General features: G+C 48.8%; 1 protein-coding gene across 2 annotated transcripts in view; it reads left to right on the top strand.

Annotated features, from left to right (window-relative positions):
- The first annotated feature begins 1,013 nt into the window (after window positions 1-1,013).
- AP2A2 (adaptor related protein complex 2 subunit alpha 2) overlaps window positions 1,014-27,196 on the top strand; it is an 87,790-nt gene continuing 61,607 nt past the window's right edge. For both annotated transcript variants that reach the window (XM_039221505.1, XM_039221504.1), the window contains exon 1: window positions 1,014-1,207. In XM_039221505.1, the coding sequence (XP_039077436.1) occupies window positions 1,141-1,207 (67 nt within the window). In that variant the 5' untranslated portion in view covers window positions 1,014-1,140. The remainder of the gene's footprint in view (window positions 1,208-27,196) is intronic.

The following is a 27,196-nucleotide window of genomic DNA, read 5'->3' as shown; positions in this document are numbered from 1 at the left end:
CCTGTGTGGGTCCCTACAGCCTCTGGGCATCACCCAGTCCTGTGACTGGCTGCTGGGGGTGGGTCAGGGTCTGCTTGTCTGAGTCCCCTGGCTTGGCCATGGGAGGGGTACCTCCTAGCATGGGGATGTGGGCCCTGGGAATCTCCCCTCCTCCAGGAAGCCCTCTGTTGGCCCAGTGCTTTGGAAGGTCTTGGAGGGCGGTGAGGTAGCTGCCGTATCAAGATTCCAGTCACCAGCGCACGGGTGGGTGGTCTGGTCTGTGGGAGCCGCCCCGCCCCTTCCTGCTCCTGGTCAGGGTCCAGCTGGGGCTGACCTCTCACGGGAACTGAGGAAGTGAGCCCGGGTGGGGCAGAGGTCTCTTCCGTGGGTCTGGGCCAGGACCAGGTTCAGGGCCCGGATTATCCCCCCTCCTCCCCATAAGGAGGAAGCTTCCTTTTCGAAGCCATCTGGCTTCATGAAGGCGAGCTCAGCAGAGCCACCTGCTCTCCAAACAGATTCCTTGGGCGTTGCAATGCGGGAGGTGGACCCACTGGGCGGCCCTCTGCCTTCACCTTGGGGTGCAGAGGTGGGTGGTGGCAGATCGGCAAAGGGCCCTAGTTGGGCGTTGAGGGATCGAAGTCTGGACTGGGTCCTGTGGTCACCTGGCGCTGTCTTGGGGTCGGGGGTCGGCGTCCTTTTTCCGCAGGCCTCAGGGTCCCTCTTTGTTAAGGAAGGACTATCGGGTGATGTGCAGCAGGCCTTTAGGGCTCTGGACGCAGACCAGCCCCCCCGCCCCCCACGTGGGCAGCAAGTACCCCAGAACCTGGGCCAGGTTAAAAGCCTTGGGACACGAAGCCCGGGGACTCTTATCGCGGCCCGGCGCGTCGGCCTGCCTGCAGGGGGCGCCCCCGCCCCTGCCTTTACGCGCCCGCGCTCGACGTGCTCGTCCCCGCGCCGCCCGCCGCCGCGCGAGCGAGCGTGTGCGTGCCCGCAGCTGCGAGCGTGAGTGCGTGCGCGCGCGCGCGGCAGCGGCCCTGAGAGCGGCGCTCCGAGCCTGAGGCGGCTGAGGCTGAGGCGGCTCCAGAGGCGGCGGCGACCCGCTTCCCGCTCCCCGCTCCTCCTCCGGGCCCGCCAGCCCAGGCCGCTTCCCGGGGCCCGAAGATGCCCGCCGTGTCGAAGGGGGACGGGATGCGGGGCTTGGCGGTCTTCATCTCAGACATCCGCAACTGTGAGTGGCCGCGGCGCGGGACCCGGCCTGCGGGAAGCGGGGGTCCGGGTGCGGACCCGGAGGGCGGGGGTGCGGGGCGCACTCCCGGGGTGCGGGGCGGGGGTCCACGTGCGGACGCGGAGGACGCGAGTGCGGGGCGGGAGTCTGGGTGCGGACCCAGAAGGCAGCGATCAGGGGGCGCGGGGCAGGGCGGAGGTCCGGGGTCGCAGGCCCGGAGCGCTGGGCGGGAGTCCGCGGTCTAAGGCCTGAGGTGCGGGGGTGCGGACCGGGGGTCTGGACGCAGACCCAGAGGGGAGGGCTCAGGGGGTGCGGGGCGGCGTCCCCGCTGAGGGCCTGGAGGGCGGGGATCCGGGAGCGGCCCCCTGGGGTGGGGCGGGAGGCTGGGTGCCGGCCCAGAAGGCAGGGGGCAGGGGGCGCGGGGCGAGGTGGGGGTCCAGGGACGCAGGAGGGGGTTGGTCCGGGTACAGACCCAGATGGCAGGGGTCAAGGGGTGCAGGCTGGGCGTGCGAGGGTCCCGGGTGCGGACCTAGAGGGAGGGAGAGGAGGGCGCAGGTCCCTGGTAGACGGGATCCCGGGCTCCGACCGGAGTGCGGGGGCTGCGGGTCCGGGAGCGGCGGGGGCAGGGGTGCGGGGCGGTGTTCTCCAGCCCGGTAGGGGGCTGTGGTATCGTTGACCCGGTTCCGGCGAAGACCCCCAGACTCCCCCGCCCCCCCCCCCCCCCCGGCATGATGTCATCTCGAGCAACCTGCTCCGTCTTTCTAGTAATGGAGCATTTAACCCAGCGTCTTCCAAAATAGCCTGGCTCTTCACTTGGGGCGTGGGAAGAGCGAACCTTGGGAAGCGGCTCTGCCCGGGTTCCTGCGGCTTATTGCGCCCTGATTAAAAAATGACTCATTCCCGGGGGAGTCCAGACACTGGGGCAGTCGAGGGTGGGATGGCCTCAGGGAAACTGCTCTGGCTGCTGTCCCCATTCTCGGGGGCACGCGTGCCCTCCCCCGAGGGGAAGAGAACCCCACCAGGAGGTGAACCGCCGGCGGCTGGCGGGTGCCCGGGGGCCACCAGGACGTTTGGGTTGGGTGTGTAGAGGAGCTGCCGTTGGCATTCAGAGAACGTCTCCCTGATTCCATTAAGGAAAATAAACACAAAACCAGTTTCCTGTCCGTGGTTTATTGTTTTTGTTATCCACCGGAGAGTGGACTGATTTTTATTGCCTTGGGTTTAATGTATATTTTGAAGAATGTGTGTAGCTTCACCTTTCGGTAAATGCTATTGTGTTGAACCTTCCCTTGAACCCCTCACCTGCTTAGACTGGGGTCTCGGGCACCAGCCCAGTCCCCCGCGGACTGTGGAAGGTTGGATCTTCTGCCCCGCTGCTTACTCTGCAAACAATCGGCGTGGTAATGCACTCTCAGATTGGCGCTTATACAAGCAGGCAGTGTTTTTCTTTTTCTTCAGTATTTACTGTGGCTTCTAAGACGGTAACACTCTTAATCAGAACGCATCCTGTAAAGCCGAGTGTGCACTGCTGCGGGGGACCTCGCAGAAGGCTTAGCAGCCTCAGGCTGGGTGTGATGTCTGTCCTTCCATTTTGGTAGAAGAGTCCACCGGGCAGGAAAGACATTGGGTTTGAAATCCCTTTTCTTGGCCAGCCGTCACCACAGATCAGACCCCTGTTCCCTGCTGGGTCTGCGTTTGACTAGAGGTGCCGGCCTTGAGCTGAAGACTCGGCGGACGCCTGTTGACTGACTGTAGACCAGACTTGCTGCACTGCCGGCTGTTGACATTTGGGCCACTCGTATGGTGCACAACTGTTCATTGGTGGTGGCCTGTCCTCTGTACAGCGAAACACCTCAGTTGTGACAACCAGAACTATGTGCACACACTATGTGGGCGAGAGTTTTCTCTGGTTGAGGGCCGCTGGTGTAGACCAGAGAGAACGACGGTCTCTCCCCCGAAGTCTTCTGTAAGAGGAAGGGGTGCCTGGGCCCTCGTGGGGCCAGCTCTCTGTTTAATACAGCCCCCTCCTCAGGAACGCCTTTCCAGCCTCGCTGTTCTGCCAGTCACAGTGCTGTGCTTCTCCTTCAGGGTGGCGGCGGTGCTGGGTGGTGCAGGGCCCCCTGCGCTCTAAGCCCCACGGGGTGTGGACAGTGTCTGGCATGGGGCAGGGGCCAAGTCAGTGAGCAGTGTGAGCCAGAGAGGACTTTGCTAGAAGATGATTCTTGCGCCAATTTGTTTAAAGGGCACTGAAGGCAGAGGGCCAAGATGTGCGTGGAACAGCGGGTCATTAACGTTCTCAATGCGTGTGGGCTGGCGGCTGGAGATGGGATGGGAGGGCTGGCCCTGGCCGCGACTAGTGTGTGCTCACCCTGTGGGCACGGGGCGGTCCCTGCCCACCTCTGATTTTGTGCTTACTGTTTTCTTGTTGTGAGGGATGTAGGCAGGCTCTGCAGAGAGGGCACTGAGCTGGCAGCAGGTGTCTGGGCTCAGCCTGCATCTCACCTGGGCTGCGACCCAAAGCCAGTGGCCCCTGAGCTTCGGGTGTCTCAGCTGACAGAGGGGTTGATTTTTTGAGCAGGAGTGGCACTAAAGTCTGTTTTGGTTCTAAAATTGCAGCTCCCTTTTAGCTTCCTGAACTCGTTTCTTACCTTTCCCCCTTTACATTCAAGAGTGGGCTCTGCATCTGTTTGCACCTTATGTAAGTTACTCACTTTAGGTGACTGGCTGGGAACGTTTCTCCTCTCAGCATAGGCAACAGTGAACCCACTCCAGGATCTGAAAAGGCGCTCTTGTCATGCCTTGTTCCTCAGGCCGGTGGCTTTGTGCCTCAGGTAACAAACTAATTTGGTGCCTCATAAAAATTAACTGGATTCTTTTTGATGAACTTCAGCCCAGGGTCACTGAATTTGGCTAATGTGAGTTCAGTTTGTGGGAGTTAGGAGTTGTTTCTTTCTGTTTTTAAATTGATATTGAAAAATTGTGCAGATGCCTAGGTGACTCAGTTAAGAGTCCGACTTCAGGGGCGCCTGGGTGGCTCAGTTGGTTGGGTGGCCGACTTTGGCTCACGTCATGATCTCACAGTTCGTAGGTTCAAGCCCCGCGTTGGGCTCTGTGCTGACAGCCAGCTCAGAATCTGGAGGCTGCTTTGGAGTCTATGTCTCCCTCTCTCTCTGCCCCTCCCTCACTTGCGCACGCCCGTGCTCGCTCTGTCTCAAAAAAATGAATAAAACATGGAAAATATTAAAAAGAAAAATTCTCATCCTTTTATTTAGTCCCAATTTTTAAGTAATTCTTTATCTTGAAATACAAATAGATTTGTGGGAAGTTGCAAAGAAATGGGCAGGGAGGTCCCGGCACCCTTCACCCCACCTCTTCAAAGGGGGATTTCTGACATAACAGTACAATTTCAACACCAGGAAACTGACATTGGTACATTCCACAGGGCGTAGTCACATTTTATCAGTTTTACCTACACTGGTGTGTGTATGTGTGTGTGTGTGTGTGTGTGTAGGTCTTTTTATCGTATGTAACTTCATGTAACTCCCACCTTAATCAAGATACAGAGCTGTTCCAGCATCACAAAGCCCCCTTGGTTACCTCTTTCACCAGAGTACCCACCCCCACGGCTGGTCTGCTCTGTCGCTACACAGCATCTCAAGTGTGTCATGTGGATTATGTAGTAAGTGTGTAGTACGTGTTGGCTTTTCTCACCCAGCACACTCCCCTTGAGGTCCAAGCTGTGGCATGGACTGATAACACATTCAAGTGGTGGGTTTAAAGAAAATGAAAGCACTGCTGAAATTGGGAAGAAAATAGTTATTTACTATTTGGTTATTTTGGAACTCTGGTTTACTTTTTACACGTGTGATGTATCACCGGACAGGCATATGTGAGGTAATGCATGTCTTTATGCATTACCATTGGCATGTCAACATGAGAACAGTGTTGAGACATGAAACACTGCTGAAAATGTTGACGGACTCCTAACTGACTGCAAAATAATCAAGACTGAGGGGCGCCTGGGTGGCTCAGTCGGCTGAGCATCTGACTGGCTCAGATCATGATCTCGTGGCTCATGGGTTCGAGTCCCACGTGGGGTTTTCTGCTGTCAGCCCAGAACCTACTTTGGTTCCTGTCTCTCTGTCTCTCTCTGACCCTCTCCAGCTCCTGCTTTCTCTCTGTCTCAAAAATAAAAACCATCAAATGTAAATTAAAAAAATAACCAAGACTGCAGTGAAAGAGAAGTGATAGGTCTTTATTCTTGTGAGACCAGTCACGTTGCCAGTGGGCAGGAAATTGCCATTTATTCCTCCATGCAGGAGGTGGCGGGGGCTGGGGCTGTGCAGATGTATTAAGACACTTCCAAATCGTGCTTGCAGGCATTTTATTTAATCCCTCCAGGCACTCAGTCAAATGAAGGGAAACAAGTGAAGAGATGTAATTAGCTATTTGGCAAAAAACACATTTCCCATGTCCTTGGAGAAAGCGTGCAATTTTGCTGCAGGTGCAGTGATAAACTGGCAGGATAAGCATTAGTGCTCTGCTTCTCGTGTTGGTCACAGAACTTTGTCCTTTCCATTTCTGTTAACTTTGTTGAAATTGGGCACCCCTTTGAATTATATATATATATGTGTATATATATATATATATACATATTTTTTTTAATGTCTTATTTATTTCTAGGGGAGAGAGAGAGAGAGAGAGACAGCGTGAGCAGGGGAGGGTCAGAGAGAGAGGGAGACACAGACTGAAACAGGCTCCAGGCTCTGAGCTGGTAGCACAGAGCCCGACGCGGGGCTCGAACCCACGATCCGCGAGATCATGACCTAAGCGAAAGTCGGACGCTTCACCGACTAAGCCACCCAGGCGCCCTCCTTTGAATTATATTTTAACATGACTAAACTTTAAAACATTTATTTGTTCATAAAATTCCACTTGTTATGAGTCATAAATTGGATGTGGAGAAATTGGACGTAAAACATTAAATTCAGCTTATGTGTAGGAAATTAGATGTAAAGTTGGTATTTGACTTTCATGAGTAATAATAATAATAATAGTAAAAGTAAAGTAATAGTAAAGAACAGAACCGGAGCTTGTCAGTCTGCTTTTTAACTTTTGAAGTTCTTTAAAAAACTTAAGGTTCATTTTAGCCTTGACTGGACATTTAGAAAATGCTGACTCTTTGTAAAAGAATGCTCTTCTTGCATATTTTCTTTCGCACTCTTCATGCATAATTTATCTTCTTTAGGAACTGATTTGGGAAGTGTGTGACCGGGTGGAGGGAGGGACGAACCAGGGTGCTGGAGGAGGAAGGAAGTCTTTGATCCAGGTTGGAGTTTTCTGCCGAGGTTGGTGGTTATTGCTTTGACGAAATACCTGTGCATTCCCCGTGTTTCCCTTCTGGCTCTTCTGAAGTGGGGGATCACTCTGTTTCTTTTACGACAGATCGAACTGTCCTGGTATTGAGTGTGTTCTCATGCCAGAATCTTAGCGTTATGTCTCTTAAAATGAGTTTCAATCTTATTTTGGCGACAATATGTGTCAGGATTTTGTAGTTCCAGGTTATTGGAAAGGCTGTCTTTGTGGGACTAAATGACATTTACTTGGCTTTTAAAAAATCAAATAGAGTCAGATCAGAGGGGAGGATTCTGTTGTGATGTAGGAAGCGCTGTTTCACACTAACGCAGAGTGTGACTCCCTGGTATGAGCTCCTGAGTGAGCGGGGCTCTGGGGGCCTCAGAATTTCATGGGTCTGCTTTGCACGTGCTTGGGCATGAGACCGGCTTCCCTTAGCTCAGATTTCAAAACTTAGAAGACTCCCAGAACTAAAAGTCTTTTTGTAAGTCTTTGCTAACTCATTTGGCCAAAACCCTGGCCTTGCACAGCCATGAAGCTGTGTGTGGTCTTCCTGCTGTGTGGGTGAGTGTTCCCAGGTGTGTGCTTCCTGGACACAGTGACCATGTGCTCTGCTTCCTCCCAAAGTCTGAGCACTTCTGGATTTTGGGACAAATCAGGCCTCAGGCTTTGGGTGAGGGATGGCATCTGATCTGTTCTGTGAAACTTGTGGGGTTCAGAGAAATAGAACATGTAGTCCCTGTCCCCCTAGAGAGTTTATAGACAAATAGGGAGGTGCGTTCTCAACAGTGCATTCGTCTTTATTGAGTACCTCCTATATTCCAGACTCCTGAATGTAGAACGAGGAGAATAAGAGGTTGTCAGGTGGACAAGATGAGTCCTTGCCCTGCAAGCAAGGTGGAGAGGTCTTAGGGCACAGAGGGACTAGCAGAGGAGCAGCAGGTACTCAGACATCTAGAGGAGGTAGTTCTAAGGCAGACTTTGGAAGGTTTCACGTTTGCCTGTGGCCTTATTGAGCATTCTTTTTTTGTTAAAGCGTGTCTAGTCCACTCCCTGCCTGGACGCAGTGTGTGAAATGAATGTAGGACAGATACATAGGACAGGCACCCTCCTGTCCTGACCCTTCATTTTGGTCAGCACAGAGGTTTGATATGGAAACCACAACCGTGGGAGTCAGAAAGTTGATGGGTTTTGTCAGCTTCCAGTGCAGCGTGAAGTAGATCAAATAGCTCTGCTCTCAGCTTAGCAAAGTGAGTGGTACTCTTTTTTTTTTTTTTTAAATATTTTTATTTATTTCTAGGAGAGAGAGAGACAGCATGAGCAGGGGAGGGTCAGAGAGAGGGAGATACAGACTCTGAAATAGGCTCCAGGCTCTGAGCTGGCAGTCAGCACAGAGCCCGACGCGGGGCTCGAACCCACGAACCGCGAGATCACGACCTAAGCGAAAGTCGGACGCTTAACCGACTAAGCCACCCAGGCGCCCCAATGTGGTACTCTTAAGAAAATGGAAGTGGGGGCGCCTGGGTGGCTTGGTCGGTTGAGCGTCCGACTTTCGCTTGGGTCGTGATCTCGCCGTTCGTGGGTTCGGGCCCCGCATCGGGCTCTGTGCTGACTGCCAGCTCAGAGCCTGGAGCCTGTTTCAGTCTGTGGCTCCCTCTCTCTCTGACCCTCCCTTGCTCACGCTGTCTCTCTCTCTCTCTCCTAGAAATAAATAAAAAACATTAAAAAAAAAAAGAAAATGGAAGTGAACAGTTTTTATTGGGCCATGTAATGTCTAAGGTTGAGATTATAAAACTGTATTTACTGATTCTCCCATTGGCCTTGCTCAAGGTAACTGACTTTGGGATGAAGTTGAAATGTCATGAACAGTTGTATGTGCTAGTTGATGATGAGAATTTCGGGGTGGGTAGGTTCAGGTGGGGGTTCCCACTGAGAGCTGGGAGCTGAGGCCAAGCGATAAGATGAGCTCTGGTGCTCTGTGGTAGAGAGGGCTGTGCGGGCTCCACCGCCATGTCTGGAATCAGTAGCCTGCAGGGAGGAGGTGGCCTGTTTTAAAATAGCGCCCTGGTGACTGAGTTGGGGATGGCCAGATGCACCGATGTACAGGGCCAGCGAGGGGGAGGCGAGTCCCAGCCTTGCCCAAAGTGTTGCGATTGCCTAGAAGATACGACTTAAACTTGTGGGGACACTGCCTACCTTCTCACATCACTTCCTGCCACTCTTCATTCTTTTTCCTTCAGTGTTACTGCCAAAGGGGGTTAGGCCTGGGGCCCGCAATCATCCAGTAGGGAGAGTGTGGGAAGTGGAGTCAGACAGACTTCGGTGGCAGTGGAGAGCCACCGGGGGAAGGTGAGAGGCACACAGGGTGTGGGGGTGGGGCCTGTGGTCAGGCCCTTGGAGTTTGTTGTCTGTGTTAGTGGGGGTGCAGCAGAAGGGTAGTGACGTGCCTGTAGCTGCTCTGGGCCCCGCAAGGAGAGAGAGGTCTTTGCATCGAGACTGAGAGCCACTTCCCTTGCTAGGTTCTGGCCTCACATCGCTCCCTCAGCTCCCTGCTGCCTCAGGAAACGGGGAGTTGAGTGACGCACTGCTCGCTATGTTCACTTAGGGTAAAACATTTCTGGCCAGTGGTTTGGGTCAGATCCTGATACTGTACCCTTTTGTTTCTCACCTTTGCAAATTGTGGCCTTGTAGAGTCCGGAGTCTTCATTTTTACCCCCAGTTTAAACCCAGGGAGAGCTCCAGCGGTTTTGTGTGCCTTGTATTCAAGATGTTTCCCGCTCGCCTTCTCACCTACCCCAGGAGCTGGGGTCTGTTTGCAGGATTGCTTAAAAGTATGGAGACCAGCATCCAAGTGGGGTTGCCTGGTTTTTGTTTTGCATGGTGAGGTGTTTTTCTTGCCTTTAAAATGCCTTCTGGTGGCAACTCAGGAGTGTAATGAGGGTTATTTACGGCACCTAAAGCACTTGGAGCTAAGCCTTAGGGTGGTAGTGCGTACTGGGATTTGTGCTTTGCCTTTTTAAAAAATGTTTATTTGTGGGGCACCTGGGTGGCTTAGTCGGTGAAGCGTCCGACTTTCGCATGGGTCATGATCTCGCGGTTCGTGGGTTCGAGCCCCGCATCGGGCTCTGTGCTAACTGTCAGCTCAGAGCCTGGAGCCTATTTCAGAGTCTGTGTCTCCCTCTCTCTCTGACCCTCCCCTGCTCACGCTGTCTCTCTCTCTCTCCTAGAAATAAATAAAAAAATATTAAAAAAAAATGTTTATTTGTTTGGGGGGAAGAAAGAGCGCATGTGAGTGTGCACACGCGAGAGTGGAGGAGAGGCAGAGAGAGAGGGAGAGAATCCCAAGCAGGCACCACACTGACACTGTGGAGCCCGATGCGAAGCTCGATTGCACGAAGTGTGATATCGTGACCTGAGCCGAGATCAAGAATCAGATGCTCGACCGACCGAGGCCCTCAGTGCTCCTGTTATGCTTTATTTATTTATTTATTTATTTATTTACTTACTTAATGTTTATTCAGTTTTTGAGAGAGATGGAGTGTGATTTTGAATCTCATACCCGTGAGAGTCAGAATTCATAATAAGTTGTGCCTCTGTCTACAAGTAGTCTTCAATAAATTTTTCTTCTATAGGACTAGTTCCTCACAAACTCAGTTAATTTTATTTATTTTTTATTTTTTTAATGTTTTATTTATTTTTGAGAGAGAGATAGAGATTGTGTGAGTAGGGGAGGGCCAGAGAGAGAGGGAGACACAGACTCCAAAACAGGCTCCAGGCTCTGAGCTGTCAGCACAGAGCCCGACATGAGGCTCGAACCCACGAACTGTGAGATTAGGATCTGAGCTGAAGGCGGACGTCTAACTGACTGAGCCACTCAGGGGCCCCACAAACTCAGTTACTTTTAATTAGCTTACAGCTTCTGCTCAGTTATCCTTTTTAAACTTTGTTGCTGCCTTCTTCTTTTTTTAAACTTAAAAAATATTTATTTACTTTTGGGAGAGTGCAAGTGGGGGAGAGGCAGAGAGGAGGACAGAGGATCCGAGGTGGGCCCTGTGCTGACAGGCTGACAGCAGCGAGCCCGACGCGGGGCTCGAACCCACGAACCGTGAGATCGTGACCTGAGCCGAAGTCGGACGCTCAACCTGCTGAGCCACTCAGGCGCCCCTCTGTGGATCTAATTTAAATCTGCGTAATATTAAGTAGCCAAGAAAGCATAGTTCAAGTTTATTTATTTTGAGAGATGGAGAATGAGCACGAGTTGGAGAGGTGCAGAGAGAGGGAGAGAGAGAATTGCAAGCAGGCTGTGTGCTGATATGGGACTTGATCCCACGAACTGTCAGTTCGTGACCTGCCCCCAAACCGGGAGTTGGACGCTTCACTGGCTGAGGCAACCAGGAGCCCCCAGGAAATCTACCGAGTGCCTGTCACGTGGCGGGCATTGTTCTGTTCTAGGCAGCAGGGATTCAGTGGTTAACCAAATGGACAAAATCTCTGTACTTCCAGAACTTAAATTCTTGTGAGACTAGACAGACAAAATAAATTAATCTTTTTGTTGCTCTGTTGTGGAGAAAAATAAAGTAGGGAAGAGGAACAGAGAGTGTGGAGGGTTCTCAGCTTCAAAGAATGTGGTCAGGTGAGGTCAGGTAGCCTGGAGGTGTATTTTAAGGAAGCTTGAAGGGGATGCGGAAGTGTGTTCTGCAGGTGGAGTGTGGGCGGCGGGAGCGGAGGGCAGGGCCTGTTAGGCCTTATAGGAGTTCTTTGGAAGTTTTCAGCACACATGATCTAACCCAAAATACTTTTGCTTTTAATTTTTTTTAATGTTTGTTTGTTTATTTATTTATTTATGAGAGAGAGAGAGAGAGAGAGAGAGAGAGTCAGAGTTTGAGTGGGAGAGAAGCAGAGAAAAAGACACAGAATCTGAAGCAGACTCCAGGCCCCACGCCGTGAGCACAGAGCCTGATGTGGGGGGCTTGAAACTCATGGACCGAGAGATCATGACCCGAGCCAGAGTCGGCATTTAACCGACCGAGCCACCCAGGTGCCCCAATGTTTATTTATTTTTGAGAGAAAGAGAGAGAGAGAGACAGAATGCGGGTGTGGGGAGGGGCAGAGAAAGAGGGTGATATAGAATCCCAAGCAGGCTCCAGGCTCTGAGCTGTCAGCACAGAGCCCGACGCGGGGCATGAACCCATGTACCCTGAGATCACCACCTGAGCTGAAGTCAGATACTTAACTGACTGAGCCCCCAGGTGCCCTGCATGCCTGTGATTTTTTATTGGATGCCAGACATCATGAATTTCACCTTGCTCTGGATATTATCGTGTTTCTTTAAATATCCTTGAGGTTTTCCCTGGGATGAGGCTTAGCTACTTTGACACTGTTTGGTCTTACAAGGAGGGGCCAGAGCAGCCTGTAGCCTGGGGCTGGATTCACCCCACTCTTGAGGGGTAGTGCTCCTTCTCAGAACTCTGTTTGATGCCCTGGGTTTTAGGAGGTTCCCCTTGGCTTGTTGGCCCTGTGCTGGCATCCATGGGTTACCCTCCTACCCTTTCCACAGCCTCAGGAGCTTGCTGTCGTGCCTGGGCAGATGAGTGAGGAGGTGGAGATTCGAGGGCCCCTCTGCAGCCCTCTGCACATTCTGGCCTCCTCTGCCTGTCTCCTCACTTGAAGGAGGTCTGCCCCTCCCCATGCAGTGAGCTGGAGCTGTTGTAAGGCTCATCTCATTTATTTCCTGTTGCTCAGTGATCACAGTCTTCCATGGCCTGTTGTCCAGTTTCTGAAAACCACTGTTTCATGTATTTCATCTAGGTTTTTAGTTGTTTGAGGTGGGAAGGTAAATTACGTCGCTGTTTATCACCATTAGGTTATGGGGAGAGATGTTGAGTATGGAGTTGAATATCCAAGACTGGAACGCAGAGAAGAGGTCTGGGCAGGAGGTAAACATATGGGAACATTACTTCTAGATGTTGTTTAGAGCCATGAGACAGGGAGTCAGCTCTCTGAGGACGTGAGTGGAAATTCTCAAAACCTATCTCTCACTCCTGTAGCTTTTCTGTGTGCCTGGCATGCTTCCAAGCACGTTACCTTCATTTACACATCTGCTATTCATGAGGATACTTGCCAGTAGGCACCGTGATCCTCCCGTTTATAGATGAGGAGGGAATGAGCCCTGAGCCCGAGGCCACATGACTGCCTAGAAAGTGGTAGCACAGGAACTCAGACTTAGGCTGCCTGGTTTGAAGTCTTCTCTCTGAGCCCCTGTGCTGGACCAGCTCTCTAGGAAGGTGGCCAGAGCTCCAGGCTCACAGACCCTAAGCGGCCGGGGAGAGACATGCCCAGGCAGAGGAGCACAGGCGGGTAAGGATGGAGCACGGTGGTAGGTCACTTGAGTAGATTGAGCCGAGGTGAAGCTGTGAGCCGAGGTGAAGCTGTGAGCCGAGGTGAAGCTGATAGGGTAGTTTAGGAGAATAACTGGGAGATGTGAGTCTCACCCCTTTTGAGGAGTTTTGTAAAGAGGGGAGAGAGGAGATGGGGACTGCAGAGTGTAGGGGGCGTGTCAGCTTTCTGTTGTTGCTGTGACACATTCACACAGTGCTCCTGTACCATCTCACGTTCTGTAGATCAGGAGCCGTGCACAGCCGGGCGCAGTGGGGTCCTCTGCCTAGAGCCTCACCAGGTTGAAATAGAGGTGTCAGCAGAGCTGGTCTCTTCCGGAGACTCTGGGGGTGAGGCTGCTTCCAAACAGTCCTCGTAGAGTGGGGCTGACGTCCCCTTTCCTTGCTGGCTCACCTCCTAGAGGCTGCTCACATTCTCTCTCCTGCTCCCCATGGGGCCCCTCCAGTGGGTCCCTCTCAAGATAGGGTCTCCCCGACTTCATCAGCTTGTCTCCTGCCTCCAGGCAGAGTTGCTGATTTAAGGCCTTGTGTGATTACGTGGGCCCCGCTGCACGGCCCAGGACAGTTCCCCTGTCTTGATTACATCTGCACAGTTCCTTCTGCCATGGAAGGTATCTTACAAGGTCCCATTATTATGGTGTGGGTGTCTTTGTGGGAGTATTCTGCTTATCATAGTTGGATAAAGAGAAAGAGTTTTTTTTTTTTTCCCTAAGTTTAATTCACTTGTTCATCAAATTCACTGAGTGCCAATTTTGCATGGTGTACAAAACAGACAAGAATACCTTCATGTGCTCACGTTCTAGTGAAGTAGACATAAGATAAGTATGATATTGGGTCATTACATCCTGTGTTAGGGGAAGTAAGGCAGGAAAAGGGGATTGCAGTCTAGACAGTGCAGCTGGGGGCCGGGCCTGCCCTGCAGTGCCGGTGGACAGTGTGGTTGGGGTACGGGTTGTAGAGAGAGCCTGGGGCTGCGGAGGTAGGTGGGGGGCGGGCAGGTGATGGGGGGTCTCATAGGCTCTTCTGAGAAGTCTGGCTTTCCTCCTGAGTGACAGGTGTAGCTGGAAGGTGAGCAGAGAAGGGAGGTACCTTTGGGGGGAATTACTGACTGTGATGTTGAGAAGAGGGGGTGGCGGGGAAGCAGGCTGTGAACCGGATGGCGAAGGTGAGGATTCCTGGCCGGTGGGGGAGGCAGAGTATGTTTGTAGGCCGCCCGAAGGAGAAGAAAGGGCTAGGGAGAAGGAGGAGGCGTGAAGAAAAGTGCAGGTGCAGAGCGAGGTGGTGCCAGTGACAGCCTGAGCGCTGTCAGAGGAGGGAGCAGAGTGAGGGCGGGCGGGGGCGGGGGCGTGGAGGCGAAGGCGCTGACAGAGGCGGAAGGGCGTCCCTGGGCTCCGCATGTGCGGCCAGCCCGGCGATTGCTTGTGTGGTTTCAGCAGGCACACTGGGCTCTCCAGGCTCTGGTACTGGTTGGCCAAGATTGGATTCAGCAGGGAGGGGTTTCCCAGGCAAGCGCGCAGACGGAGAAGGAGGGTCAGAACGTAGTTTATGCGATGGAATTGACGCTGTCTCAGAGGAGGTGAGGGTGGGGAAGGGGAGAGAAGGACCGTGGTCGCAGGTGCCGGGATTGGGGTGGCTACCGGGTGTCGGGGTTTGCTTGCCTGTTTGAGCTGAAAGATTGGGGCTGGTAGGACGTGTGCAGTGGGGCATGGATGGGGTGAGTACTGGGGGTGGCTGTGGTGGGGACCTGATCGTCCAAGGAGCTGAGGCCAAAGCCAGCGGGTTGTGTGGGGGTTGTGTGCATGGACACTCATCACCAGTCACCAGTGGTGGCAATGCTGGCCTGGTGGGGAGAGGCCCAGTGTTCTAGTAATTGGGCAGGTCTTCCCAGCTATGTGCATTTTTCTTATTTTTTTTTGTCTAGTCATGCCCTTAATTGTTTTCAAATGTTTATTTTTATTTTTGACAGACAGAGAGGGAGAGAGAGCGAGCGAGCGAGCGGGGAAGGGTCAGAGAGGGAGACACAGAATCCGAAGCAGCTCCAGGCTCTGAGCTGTCAGTACAGAGCCCGACGTGGGGCTCGAACCCATGAACTGTGAGATCATGACCTGAGCTAAAGTCGGATGCTTAACCTATTGAGCCACCCAGGCGCCCCTCCCTTAAGTGTTTTAAAAGGTTAAGAAAATGTTAAATCTCAAGAATGTAGTTTAAGAAGTTAATTATGAAACACCTGACATCTGTCTCATCTCCCTATTCCTTTAAAAAAATGTTTTTTATGTCTTTATTTTATTTTGAGAGACAAGAGAGTGAGCAGGAGAGGAGCAGAGAGAGAGGGAGACACAGAATCTGAAGCAGCTCCAGGCTCTGAGCTGTTAGCACAGAGTCCGACGTGGGGCTCGAACCCACAAACTGTGAGATCATGACCTGAGCTGAAGTTGGACTCTTAACCACTGAGCCACCCAGGTGCCCCTATCTCTCTATTCCTAAACTGAGAGTTAATTTTGATTTTATAGCCATTTGTTCTCATATTTACTTTAAAAAATGTGATTACTAAATTACAAGTTTGTACCATTTATAGGTGTTTTCCCCCATTTAATTATTAATTATTGACTTCTTACTGTGGAAGATGAGGATTTAATATACCTGAGCTTTCATTTACTCATTCTCTAATACATCATTTTATTTAATTAACGTATAGGAATTAACATTGAAAATATTCTTCTTGGCTGAGAATGATAGTTCAGCTTTTTAGAAAAGTTTTCTTAATGTTTGTTTACTTATTTTTTAATGTTTATTTTTGAGAGAGAGAGAGACAGACAGAGTGTGAACAGGGGAAGGGCAGAGAGAGAGGGAGACACAGAACCTGAAGCAGCTCCAGGCTCTGAGCTGTCAGCAAAGAGCCTGATGTGGGGCTTGAACTCACAAGCAGTGAGATCATGACCTGAGCTGAGGTCAGAAGCTTAACCAACTGAGCCACCCAGGCGCCCCAATAGGTCAACTTTTTATTTTTATTTTCTTTTTTTTTAATTTTTATTTATTTCTAGGAGAGAGAGAGAGACAGTGTGAGCAGGGGAGGGTCAGAGAGAGAGGGAGTCACAGACTGAAAGAGGCTCCAGGCTCTGAGCTGGCAGTCAGCACAGAGCCTGACATGGGGCCCGAACCCACGACCGCGAGATCATGACCTAAGCGAAAGTCGGACGCTTAACTGACTAAGCCACCCAGGCACCCCTATTTTTATTTTCAAAAAAATATTTATTTTTGAGAGAGAGAGAGAGTGATGAAGGGGCAGAGAGGGAGAGGACAGAGGATCCTAATTGGGGTCCTCAGGAACCTTGAGATCTTCACTTGAGCCGAAGTTGGATGCTTAACTGACTGAGCCACCCAGGTGCCTCCTGATAGTTTAGCTTTTAATGTTTTTGGTGTTAACTATTCTTTTTATACTTTTGTATTTTAGAAAAAATGTAATTAATTAATTAATTTGAGGGGGGAGAGAGAAAGAGAGAGAGAATGAATATGAAGCAAGCTCCATGCCAGCTTGGAGCCTGATGTGGGGATAGATCCTACAATCCTGGGAACACGAGCCGAAATCAGGAGTCAACCTGATACATTCAACCGACTGAGCCACCCAGGGGCCCCAAGATCTTATTTTTAAGTAATCTCTATGCCCAGTATGGGGCTTGAACTCACAACCCTGAGATCAGCAATTGCATGCGTCAGCGACCGAGCCAGCCAGGTGCCCCCATGTCTTTTTAATGCGCCTGTTGCTTTTCAGCCCTAAGCTTCTGGATATGACTGTGAGACCCCCTTCGCGTGGTGGGACACAGCAGGTGGCCCGTCTACCCCTTCTTTCCATGGTAAGGGTGTGCTTCCTGGAGTGGTCAGGTTTGCTGTTGTCTGGATAGATTGTTGATGCCCATGCTGCCCTCCTGGGACTTCCCTTCACCACAGCCCGGAGGGCCTTGTCCCTGGCTGGTCCTCGGTTCTTTGGCGTCTGCGTGTGTGTGCTCTGGGCTTGTGCTGACTTGCGCTCGGTAGGAGTGCGCAGCAGGCGAAATTCTTTTGAGATACTGCATTTTTTGAAAAAAAGTATATATATATTTTTTTTCTTTTAAATAACTTTTTTTATTTCTTTCTGAGAGAGAAAGAGAGAGAGAGAGACAGACAGACAGACACACAGTGTGAGCAGGGGAGGGTCAGAGAGAGAGGGATACACAGAGTCTGACACAGGCTCCAGGCTCTGAGCTGTCAGTGCAGAGTCTGGTGTGGGGCTTGAACCCACGAACCGCGAGATCATGACCTGAGCTAAAGTTGGACGCTTAACCGACTGAGCCACGCAGGTGCTCCAAAAAGTATACTTTTAACCTTTGTTCTTAGTTGAGAATTTGGCTTTGGTAGAATTCTCTTTTCTTTTTAAATGTTTATTCATTTTTGAGAGAGAGAGAAAGACAGAGACAGAGCGTGTGTGGGGAGGGGCAGAGAGAGGGAGACACAGAATCTGAAGCAGGCTCCAGGCTCTGAGCTGTCAGCACAGAGCCTGACGCGGGGCTCGAACCCATAGACCGGACCGCGAGATCAGGACCTGAGCTGAAGTCTGAGGCTTAACTGACTGAGCCACCCAAGCGCCCCTGGCTCTGGTAGAATTCTAGCTGAACTTAACTTTTCCTTAATTTTGAAAAAATTTTTAATGTTTTTATTTATTTTTGTGTGAGAGAGAGAGAGAGAGACAGCGTGAGCAAGGGAGGGGCAGAGAGAGAGGGAGTCACAGAATCCAGAGTAGGCTCCAAGCTCTGAGCTGTCAGCACAGAGCCTGACACGGGGCTCGAGCCCACGAACTGTGAGATCATGACCTGAGCCAAAGTCAGACGCTTAACTGACTGAGCCACCCAGGCGCCCCAACTTTTCCTCAATTTTGAAGGCAAGGCTCTGTTCTTAGTTTCTAGTGGTCTGAAAGTTAATTTTTCTTTTTTTAAGTAGGCTCCACACCCATCGGGAGCCCAGTGTGGGGCTTGAACTCACCTCCCTCAGATCAAGACCTGAGCTGAGGTCAAGAGTCAAATGCTTAACTGACTGAGCTACCCACCCAGGGGTCCCTCTAGTCATTTGAAATTTTAAGGTGCTGTGCCCATGTGTGGCATTTGGTGACATGATTCAGTCTGAATGTCCAGAAGTGTTCTTGTTTTATTTCTTCCGTAATTTCCTTTCACTTTCTCCTTTTTGAATGATCCTCTAATAAGAGCTGAAATATGGACCCTCTTGGCTTATATTTTCTTACCTTTTTATCTCTCAGTTTCCATTTCTTGGTCTTTCCAAGACTTTCAACTTTGACCTCTGGCCCTTTTGAATTCCTGTTTCTGGAGTATGTTTACAATTTGAGACCTTCTTCCTGTCCGAGTGCTCCTTTTTCGGTGTCATCTGGCTCTTGAAGCTGTATTTTCTCTGTGTGAGAATATGCGTTGCTTTGGAGAGCCCCCTCTGCATAGCCTCTTTGCTCCCAAGTCCTTTCCTGTGGCTTGTTTTGGTGTCTGGCTCATGCCTGGAGGGCTTCCTGATGCCTGCTGGTTGGAGTCCACCCACTCGCATGCGCCAGCATTGGCCAGCGTGGTCGGGGCTCCGGTGGGAGGCCTCCTTGCACAGCGACGGATGTGGGGTCTCTGTCACTGGGGGCACCTGCGTGTCGTTTGTCTTTTCAGTCTCTCTCAGAATAACCTTTCAGTCTCATCGCCTGCTTGGGGAGGGAGGGGAGTGTTGTAAGCCTAGCTGCCAGTGTTCTGGGAAGGGGGTGTCTCTCCGTCCGGGAGTCTGTCACTCAGTTGTGTTTCTCTTAGTCAGTGTTCAGTGGTGTCCCCAGGCCAGGAGCTTCTGTGCTGCTTTTCCAGAGGAAGCTTCTACTCTGCCGGGCTTGCGAGAGGCGCTGCCAGAGGAGGCCTGCTGCCCCTTAGGTAGACTTGGCCCTCCTCCTCACGCCCACCTGCTCAGGCACTTGGCATCTTTATTTTCTAAGCCTTTTCGGGCTTTCTGAGAAGATTTGGTTTTTACTAATTCTCCCTCCTGCAGGCAGCTGGGATCCAGCTTACTGTGTTAGGCTGAGTAGTTACCACTTGATCATCTCTTTCCAGCCTCCCAAATTGTGGTCTTCCCTTTTAAGTAAGTTTGGGACTGATTTTATCTATTACACGTACACAGACCTTCATGATCTTTATGGCCATTTTTTAATGCTTTGGATTTATCACGTCTTTGGAAGTAAGAATTTGACTTTTAGTATTTTTAAAAAATTTTTTTTAATGTTTTTTTATTTATTTCTGAGAGAGAGACAGTGTGAGCAGGGAGGGTCAGAGAGAGAGGGAGACACAGAATCTGAAACAGGCTCCAGGCTCTGAGCTGTCAGCACAGAGCCCGATGCGGGGCTCAAACCCACAAACCGTGAGATCATGACATGAGCCGAAGTCGGACGCTTAACTGACTGAGCCACCCAGGCGCCCCCGTATTTTTACTTTTTTAAAAAACTTTTTATTCATTTTGAGAGTGAGAATGCATTAGCATGTGTGGGGAGGGGCAGAGAGAGGGAGAGAGAGGATCCCAAGCAGGCCCCACACTGTCAGTGCAGAGCCCGACGTCAGGGCCCGACGTGGGGCTCTAACTCACAAAGTGTGAGTTCATGACCTGAGCCAAAGTTGGACGCTTAACTGACTGAGCCACCTGGGTGCCCCTGGAAACTTGTCTTTGTGGTGAAGTCAGTAGATTATCTTATTGGTAATGATGAGTCAATCCAGAGGAGTTTGGATACCTGAATTTTCCAAAGAGTTACTCCAAACTTTAAACTTTTAATGTTTATTTATTTTTGAGAGAGAGAGAGAGAGAGAGAGAGAGAGACTGATTGCGAGCAGGGGAGGGACAGAGAGGAGGACATAATCCCAAGTAGGCTCCAGGCTCTGAGGTGTCAGCACAGAACCCATTGCAGGGCTTGAACCCATGAACTGTGAGATCATAACCGGAGCTGAAGTCAGATGCTTAACTGACTGAGCCACCCAGTGACAATTGTTTAATATCATAGTTGTGGGCAAATAGGAGCCTGGCCAAAATATAAGTATATTAGTAATGTATATTAGTATTTAAGTTAGTTAACATACAGTATATTCTTAGCTTCGGGAGTAGAACCCAGTGATTCATCTTTTATATATGACACCCAGGGCTCATTCTGAAAAGTGTCCTCAATGCTTGTCACCCATTTAACTCATCCCCTCACCCCCTTCCAGCAACCCTCAGTTTGTTCTGTATATTTAAGAGTCTCTTATGGTTTGCCTCCCTCTCTGTTTTTATCTTATTTATTTATCTGTTGAGTTTCTCAAACTCCACATATGAGAGAAATCATATGATATCTGTCTTTCTCTGACTGGCTTATTTTGCTTAGCATAATGCATTCTAATTCCATCCATTTTGTTAAAAATGGCAAGATTTCATTCTTTTTCATTGCCAAGTAGTTTTCCATTGTATATAAGTACCATGTTTTCTTTATTCATTCATCAGTCGATGTACATTTGGGCTCTTTCCATAACTTGGCTATTGTTAATAATGCTATAAACATTGGCGTGGATGTGTCTCTTTGAATCAGCATTTATTGAAGATATTGAATTTATCCTTTGGATAAATTCCTAGTAGTGTAATTGCTGGGTTGTAGGGTAGTTCTATTTTTAATTTTTTGAGGAACCTCTAAAGTAGCTGCACCAGGTTGCATTTCCACCGGCAGTGCAGGAGGGTTCCCCTTTCTCCACATCCTCACCAATATCTGTTGTTTCCTGAGTTGTTCATTTTAGCCATTCTGACAGGTGTGAGGTGCTATCTCATTGTAGTTGTGATTTGTATTTCCCTGGTGATGAGTGATGTTGAGCATCTTTTCATGTGTCTGTTAGCCTTCTGGGTGTCTTCTTTGGAAAAGTGTCTATTCATGTCATCTGCCGATTTTTTCATGGATTATTTTTTGTGTGTTAAGTTTGGTAAGTTCTTTATAGATTTTGGATACTAACCTTTTATCAAATATGTCATTTGCAAATATCTTCTCCCATTCAGTTGGTGGCCTTTTAGGTTTACTGATTGTTTCTTTTGCTGGGCAAAAGTTTTTATCTTGATGAGGTTCCAGTAGTTCGTTTTTGCTTTTGTTTCCCTTGCCTCTGGAGACGTGTCAAGTAAGAAGTTGCTGCAGCCCAGGTCAAAGAGATTGCTGCCTGTTTTCTTCTGTAGGATTCTGATAGTTTCCTGTCTCACATTTAGGTCTTTCATCCATTTTGAATTTATTTTTGTGTGTAGTGTAAGAAAGTGGTCCAGTTTCATTCTTCTGCGTGTCGCTGTCCAGTTTTCCCGACACCGCTTGCTAAGAGACTGTCTTTATTCCATTGGATATTCTTTCCTGCTTTGTCAAAGATTAGTTGGCCATATATTTGTGGGTCCATTTCTGGGTTCTCTGTTCTCTTCCATTGGTCTATGTGTCTGTTTTTGTGCCAGTACCATACTGTCTTGATGATTACAGCTCTGTAATACAGATTAAAGTCCAGGATTGTGATGCCCCAGCTTTGGTTTTCTTTTTCAACATTACTTTGGCCATAAGAGGTCTTTTGTACTTTCATACATATTTTAGGATTGTTTGTTCTAGCTCTGTGAAGAATGCTGGTGCTATTTTGATTGGAATTGCATTAATGTGTAGATTGCTTTGGGTACTGTTGACATTTTAACAATATTTGTTCTTCCAATCTTTGAGCTGGAATGTTTTTCCATTTCTTTGTGTTGTCTTCAATTTCTTTCATAAGCTTTCTTTAGTTTTCAGCATACAGATCTTTAACCTCTTTGGTTAGGTTTATTCATAGGTATTTTATGGTTTTTGGTAAATTGGATCGATTCCTTGGTATCTTTTTTCTGTTGGTTCATTATTGGTGTGTAGAAATGCCACTGATCTTTCTATATATTGACTTTTATATCCTATGACTTTTTTGAATTCATGTATCAGTTCTAGCAGTTTTTTGGTGGAGTCTTTTGGGTTTTCCATGTAGAGTATCATGTCTGCGAAGAGTGAAAGTTTGACTTTTTGCCAATTTGGATGCCTTTTATTTCATCTTGTTGTCTGATTGCTGAGGCTAGGTCTTCCAACACTGTGTTGAACAACAGTGGTAAGAGTGGACATCCCTGTCTTGTTCCTGACCTTAGGGGGAAAGCTCTCAGTTTTTCCCCACTGAGGATGTTATTAGCTGTGGGCCTTTCATATATGGCTTTTATGATGTTATGATGTTCCTTTTATCCCGGCTTTCTTGAGGGTTTTTATCAAGAAAGGATGGTATATTTTGTCAAATGCTTTTTCTGCATCTATTGTATAGGATCATATGGTTCTTCTCCTTTTTTCTGTTAATGTGGTGTATCCTGTTGATTGATTTACAAATATTGAACTTGCCCTGCAGCCCAGGAATGAATCCCACTTGATCATGGTGAATACTTTTTTTAATGTACTGTTGAATTTGATTTGCTTGTATCTTGCTGAAAATTTTTGTATCCGGATTCATTAGGGTTACTGGCCTGTAATTGTCCTTGTCAGTGGGGTCTCTGTGCGGTTTGGGGACCGAAGGAATGTTGGTTTCCTAGAATGTGTCTGGAAGCTTTCCTTCCATTTCTGTTTTTTGGAACAGAAGAATAGGTATTAACTTTGCTTTATTTTTATTATTAAAAAATTTTTAATGTTTTATTTATTTCTGAGAGAGAGAAAGAGAGAGAGCGCGCGACAGCATGAGCAGGGGAGGGTCAGAGAGAGAGGGAGACACAGAATCTGGAACAGGCTCTAGGCTCTGAGCTGGCTGTCAGCACAGAGCTCCATGCGGGGCTCGAACTCACAAACTGAGATCATGACCTGAGTCGAAGTCGGACGCTTAACCGACTGAGCCACCCAGGCGCCCCTAGGTTGTATATTTGGTATCTTTCTTGCTTCTTGAGATAGGCCTGAATTGGAAATATATTTTCTTCTTAGGACTGCCTTTGCTACATCCCAAAGAATTTGGACAGTTGTGTTTTCTAAAATTTTTTTTAATGCTTTTTATTTATTTCTGAGAGAGAGAGAGACAGCGACAGTGACAGCGTGAGTAGGGGAGTGTCAGAGTGAAAGGGAGACCCAGAATCTGAAACAGGCTCCAGGCTCTGAGCTGGCTGTTAGCACAGAGCCCGACGTGGGGCTCGAACCCACGAACCGTGAGATCATGACCTAAGCTGAAGTTGGACGCTTAACTGACGGAGCCACTCAGGCGCCCCTGGACAGTTGTGTTTTAATTTTGATTTGCTTCCATGTATTTTTTTATTTCTTCTTTAATTTCCTGGTTAACCCATTTATTATTTTTTAAAGTTTATTTATTTTGAGAGAGAGAGAGAAAGAGAGAGAATGCGCCTGCAAGCAGGGGAGGGACAGAGGGAGAGGGAGCGAGAGGATTCCAAGCAGGCTCCGTGCTGCCAGCACAGAGCCCGGTGTGGGGCTCTAACTCACGAACCATGAGATCATGACCTGAGCTGAAATCAAGAGTCTGGATGCTTAACTAACTGAGCTGCCCAGGTACCCCAGCCCATTCATTCTTAAGTAGGATGTTCTTTAACCTCCATGTATTTGGGGGCTTCCCACATTGTTTCTTTTGGTTAATTTGAAGTTTCACAGCATTGTGATCTGAAAATATCCGTGATATGCTCTCAGTCTTTTTGTACCTGTTGAGGGGTGTTTTGTGACCTAGTATGTGATCCGTTTTGGAGAATGTTCCATGTGCACTCGAGAAAAATGTGTGTTCTGCTGCTTTAGGGTGAAATGTTCTAAATATATCTGTTAAGTCCATCTGGTCCAATGTGTCATTCAGAGCTATTGTTTCCATATTGATTTTCTTCTTAGATGATCTGTGTCCTTTGCTGTAAGTGGAGTATCAATTCTCCTACAATTATGGTATTATCACTACATTTCCTGTGTTTGTGATTGATTTGTATATTTGGGTGTTTCACTTTAGGGACACAAATATTTACAATTGTTAGCTCTTCTTGATGGATAAACTTCTTTAATTATGATATAATGCCCTTCTTCATCTCTTGTTACAGCCTTTGTTTTAATATCTAGTTTGTCTGATGTAAGTATGGCTATTCTGGCTTTCTTTTGACACATATTACCATGGTAGATAGTTCTCCATCCCCTCACTTTCAATCTGCAGGTGTCCTCAAGTCTATAATGAGTTTGTTCAGGCAGCATGTAGATGGATGGTGGGTTTTTTTTTTTTTAATTTATATATTTTTTCATCTATTCTGATACCCTATATCTTTTGATTGGGGGCATTTAGTCCATTTACATTCAGAGTGATTATTGAAAGATAAGAATTTAGTGCCATTATGTTATCTGTAGATTTCATGTTTGTGGTGATGCCCTCTAGTATTTTGTAGACTGCGCTGCTTTCCATGCAGAGCCCCCCTTAGGGTCTCTTACAGAGCTGGTTTAGTGGAGATGAACCCCCTTAGGTTTTGTTTGTCTGGGAGAGCCTTTATCTCTCCTATTCTGAATGGCAGTCTTGCTGGATAAAGGATTCTTGGCTGCATATTTTTCCTATTCAGCGCACTGAGTATTTCCTGGCACTCCACCTGTCCTGCCAAAGTTCATTGGACAGGTTGCTACTACCCTTATATGTGTCTGCCCTTGTAGGTTAAGACGTTTGTCCCTAGGTGCTTTCAGAATCCTCTCTCTACCTTTATATTGCCAGTTTCACTATGGTATGTCATGGTGTTCACCTGTTTTTGATTTTGAAGGGAGCTCACTGTGTTTCCTTCCCCAGATTAGGGAAGTTCTCAGCTATAATTTGTTCAAATAAACCTATTGCCTCTTTCTCTTGTTCTTCTTCTTTTGGAACTCCCAGGATATGGCTGTCGTTTTGTTTTATATGGAATCACTTAGTTTTCTGATTCTTCCCTTGTGGTCTAATAATTTCCTTTCCCTCTTTTTTTCAGCTTCATTATTTTCCATAATTTTCTCTTTTTTTTAATGTTTTATTTATTTCTGAGAGAGAGAGAGAAGGAGGGAGGGGGAGAGACAGCGTGAACATGGGAGGGTCAGAGAGAGAGAGGGAGACACAGAATCCGAAACAGGCTCCAGGCTCTGAGCTGTCAGCACAGAGCCCGACGCAGGGCTCGAACCCATGAACCGCGAGATCATGACCTGAGCCGAAGCCAGACGCCTAACTGACTGAGCCACCCAGGCGCCCCTATTTTTCATAATTTTATTTTCTATCTCACCTCATTCTCTCCTCTGCTAGCCTGCTTTGCATCTCAGTTGTAGCACTTTTGAGGTCATCCTGACTAGGTCTTAGGTCTTTGATCTCTGCAGCAGGATCTCTAGTGTCTTCAGTGCTTTCTTTCAGGCCCAGCTGTTAGTTTTTTTGACTGTTATTCTAAGTTCTTGTTCAGATATATTATTTATTTCTGTTCTGAGCCATTCTCTGGCTGTGATTTCTTCTTGAACTTTCTGTTGGGGAGAATGCCTCTGTTTGGTCATTTGGCTGTTTCTGTCTTTTGCGTGTTTTAAAAGCTTGTTATGTGTCCTATACCCGAGAGTACTACTATGTTAAAACTGTGTGCTGCCCAGGGCCTGGCACTCCAGCTAGTCTTTCTCGTGCATGCTGTGTGCCCTCTGTTGTTGCATTTTGGCTGCTCTGTCCCACTGGTCAGTTCTCTGGAGAGCTTCTCCTTATAGTGGTGGAATGTTCAGCTTTCAACCAGATGTGGTTTAATTTGTTCATTGAAGTAACCCGGGAATTAAAAAAAAAAGGAAAAGGGGGGCACCTGTGTGGCTTAGTTGGTTGGGCGTCCGACTTCAGCTCAGGTCATGATCTCACGGTTCGTGGGTTTGAGCCCCGCGTCAGGCTCTGTGCTGACAGCTCGGAGCCTGGAGCCTGTCTTCGGATTCTGTGACTCCCTCTCTCTCTGACCCTCCCCTGCTCACACTGTCTCTCTCTCTCTCTCTCTCAGAAATAAATAAAACATTAAAAAAAATTAAAAAAAAGAAAAAGGAAAGGGGGTTGGGAATCCTGATTCCATAAAAGGAGAAAAATGAAATGGGGAGAAAAGAAATCCGAGAGTCAAAAAACTATAAGGCCAAATTCTGAGAAAGAGTGAGGAAAATGAAGAAGAAAGAGAGGTTGAAAAATAATAGAATAAAAATGCTTGATCAAAAATATTAATATATATATATAATAAGAATTGGCCAAAAACAAATCAGGAACTATGAGCCTGATTCCAAATGAAAAGAGAAGAGGGATAAATAAATAGAAAAGAAAAAAAATGAAAGAAAAAACGAAAACCGAAACCAGACACAAAGAAAACAGCTGTGTGTCGGTGCCGGGGATGGGTGGCTGTGCTGGTCTGGAGGAGAGGCCGGCTGTGTGGTCAGTCGGTTCGGTCCTCAGTCTTGCTCCCCTTGCTAAGCGGGGGCCAGGCACGGAGGGGCGGGGTTCGGTGTGAGCGGTCCCGCCCCCCCCTGGGGTGCCGTGCTGCTCTCCGAAGCCCCAGCGTGTTGGTGCTGGGGATAAAAGTGGCGACACCCCCGTCTCTTCCTCCCCTGACTGGATATCTTAACCCGCGCTGTTCAGGGAGCCCTCCCAGAACAGTGAGGGGTGTCAGCTTGCCCTGCTCCATGGTCTCCTGGCATCTGGCCTTCTAGATGCTCGGCCAGGATTCAAGACCCGCAGCCTTAAAGGACCCATTCAGTGCGGCTCCTCTCCCCTGTTGCAGAGTAGAGCAACCCCATGCTCCTGATCAAAGGCCTGTGGTTGGCATCGGCAGTCTTTCATCCTTGGGGAGGCAATAAACCTCTTCCCAAAGTACCCTGGGAAGGGGACTGCCCTCTCCCTTTGAGCCCTTGAGATGGCTACACCGTGCTATGCCCCCTGGGGCTTGCTCTCTCCTCCCCAGGAGTGTGCATCTTGGCTTCCAGCTCCATTCCAGAGAGAGTCGTGCACGTTTGAAACTTTGGAGTTTCAGCTCCTAAGGATGTTTGCAGGATAGAAACTGGTACTCTCTGTGTTTCTCGTTCCCCAGTCCATGGTCCAGAGAGGTTTTCCTCTTGTGTTAATTCAGTACCGCACATTCACAGCCTCTTTTTCTCTTTCTCTTCCTTTTGTCTCTCCAATGAAGGCATTCCCACCCCTCCGTGCCAGTGCTGCTTTATCTCCCCTAATTCACTACATGCGCCTTGATCCTGCCAAGC

Source organism: Hyaena hyaena, unplaced genomic scaffold, assembly GCF_003009895.1.
Source record: "Hyaena hyaena isolate Hyena2069 unplaced genomic scaffold, ASM300989v1 scaffold_989, whole genome shotgun sequence".
NCBI classification, from domain to species: domain Eukaryota; kingdom Metazoa; phylum Chordata; class Mammalia; order Carnivora; family Hyaenidae; genus Hyaena; species Hyaena hyaena.
This window is presented reverse-complemented; position numbering and strand designations above follow the sequence as displayed.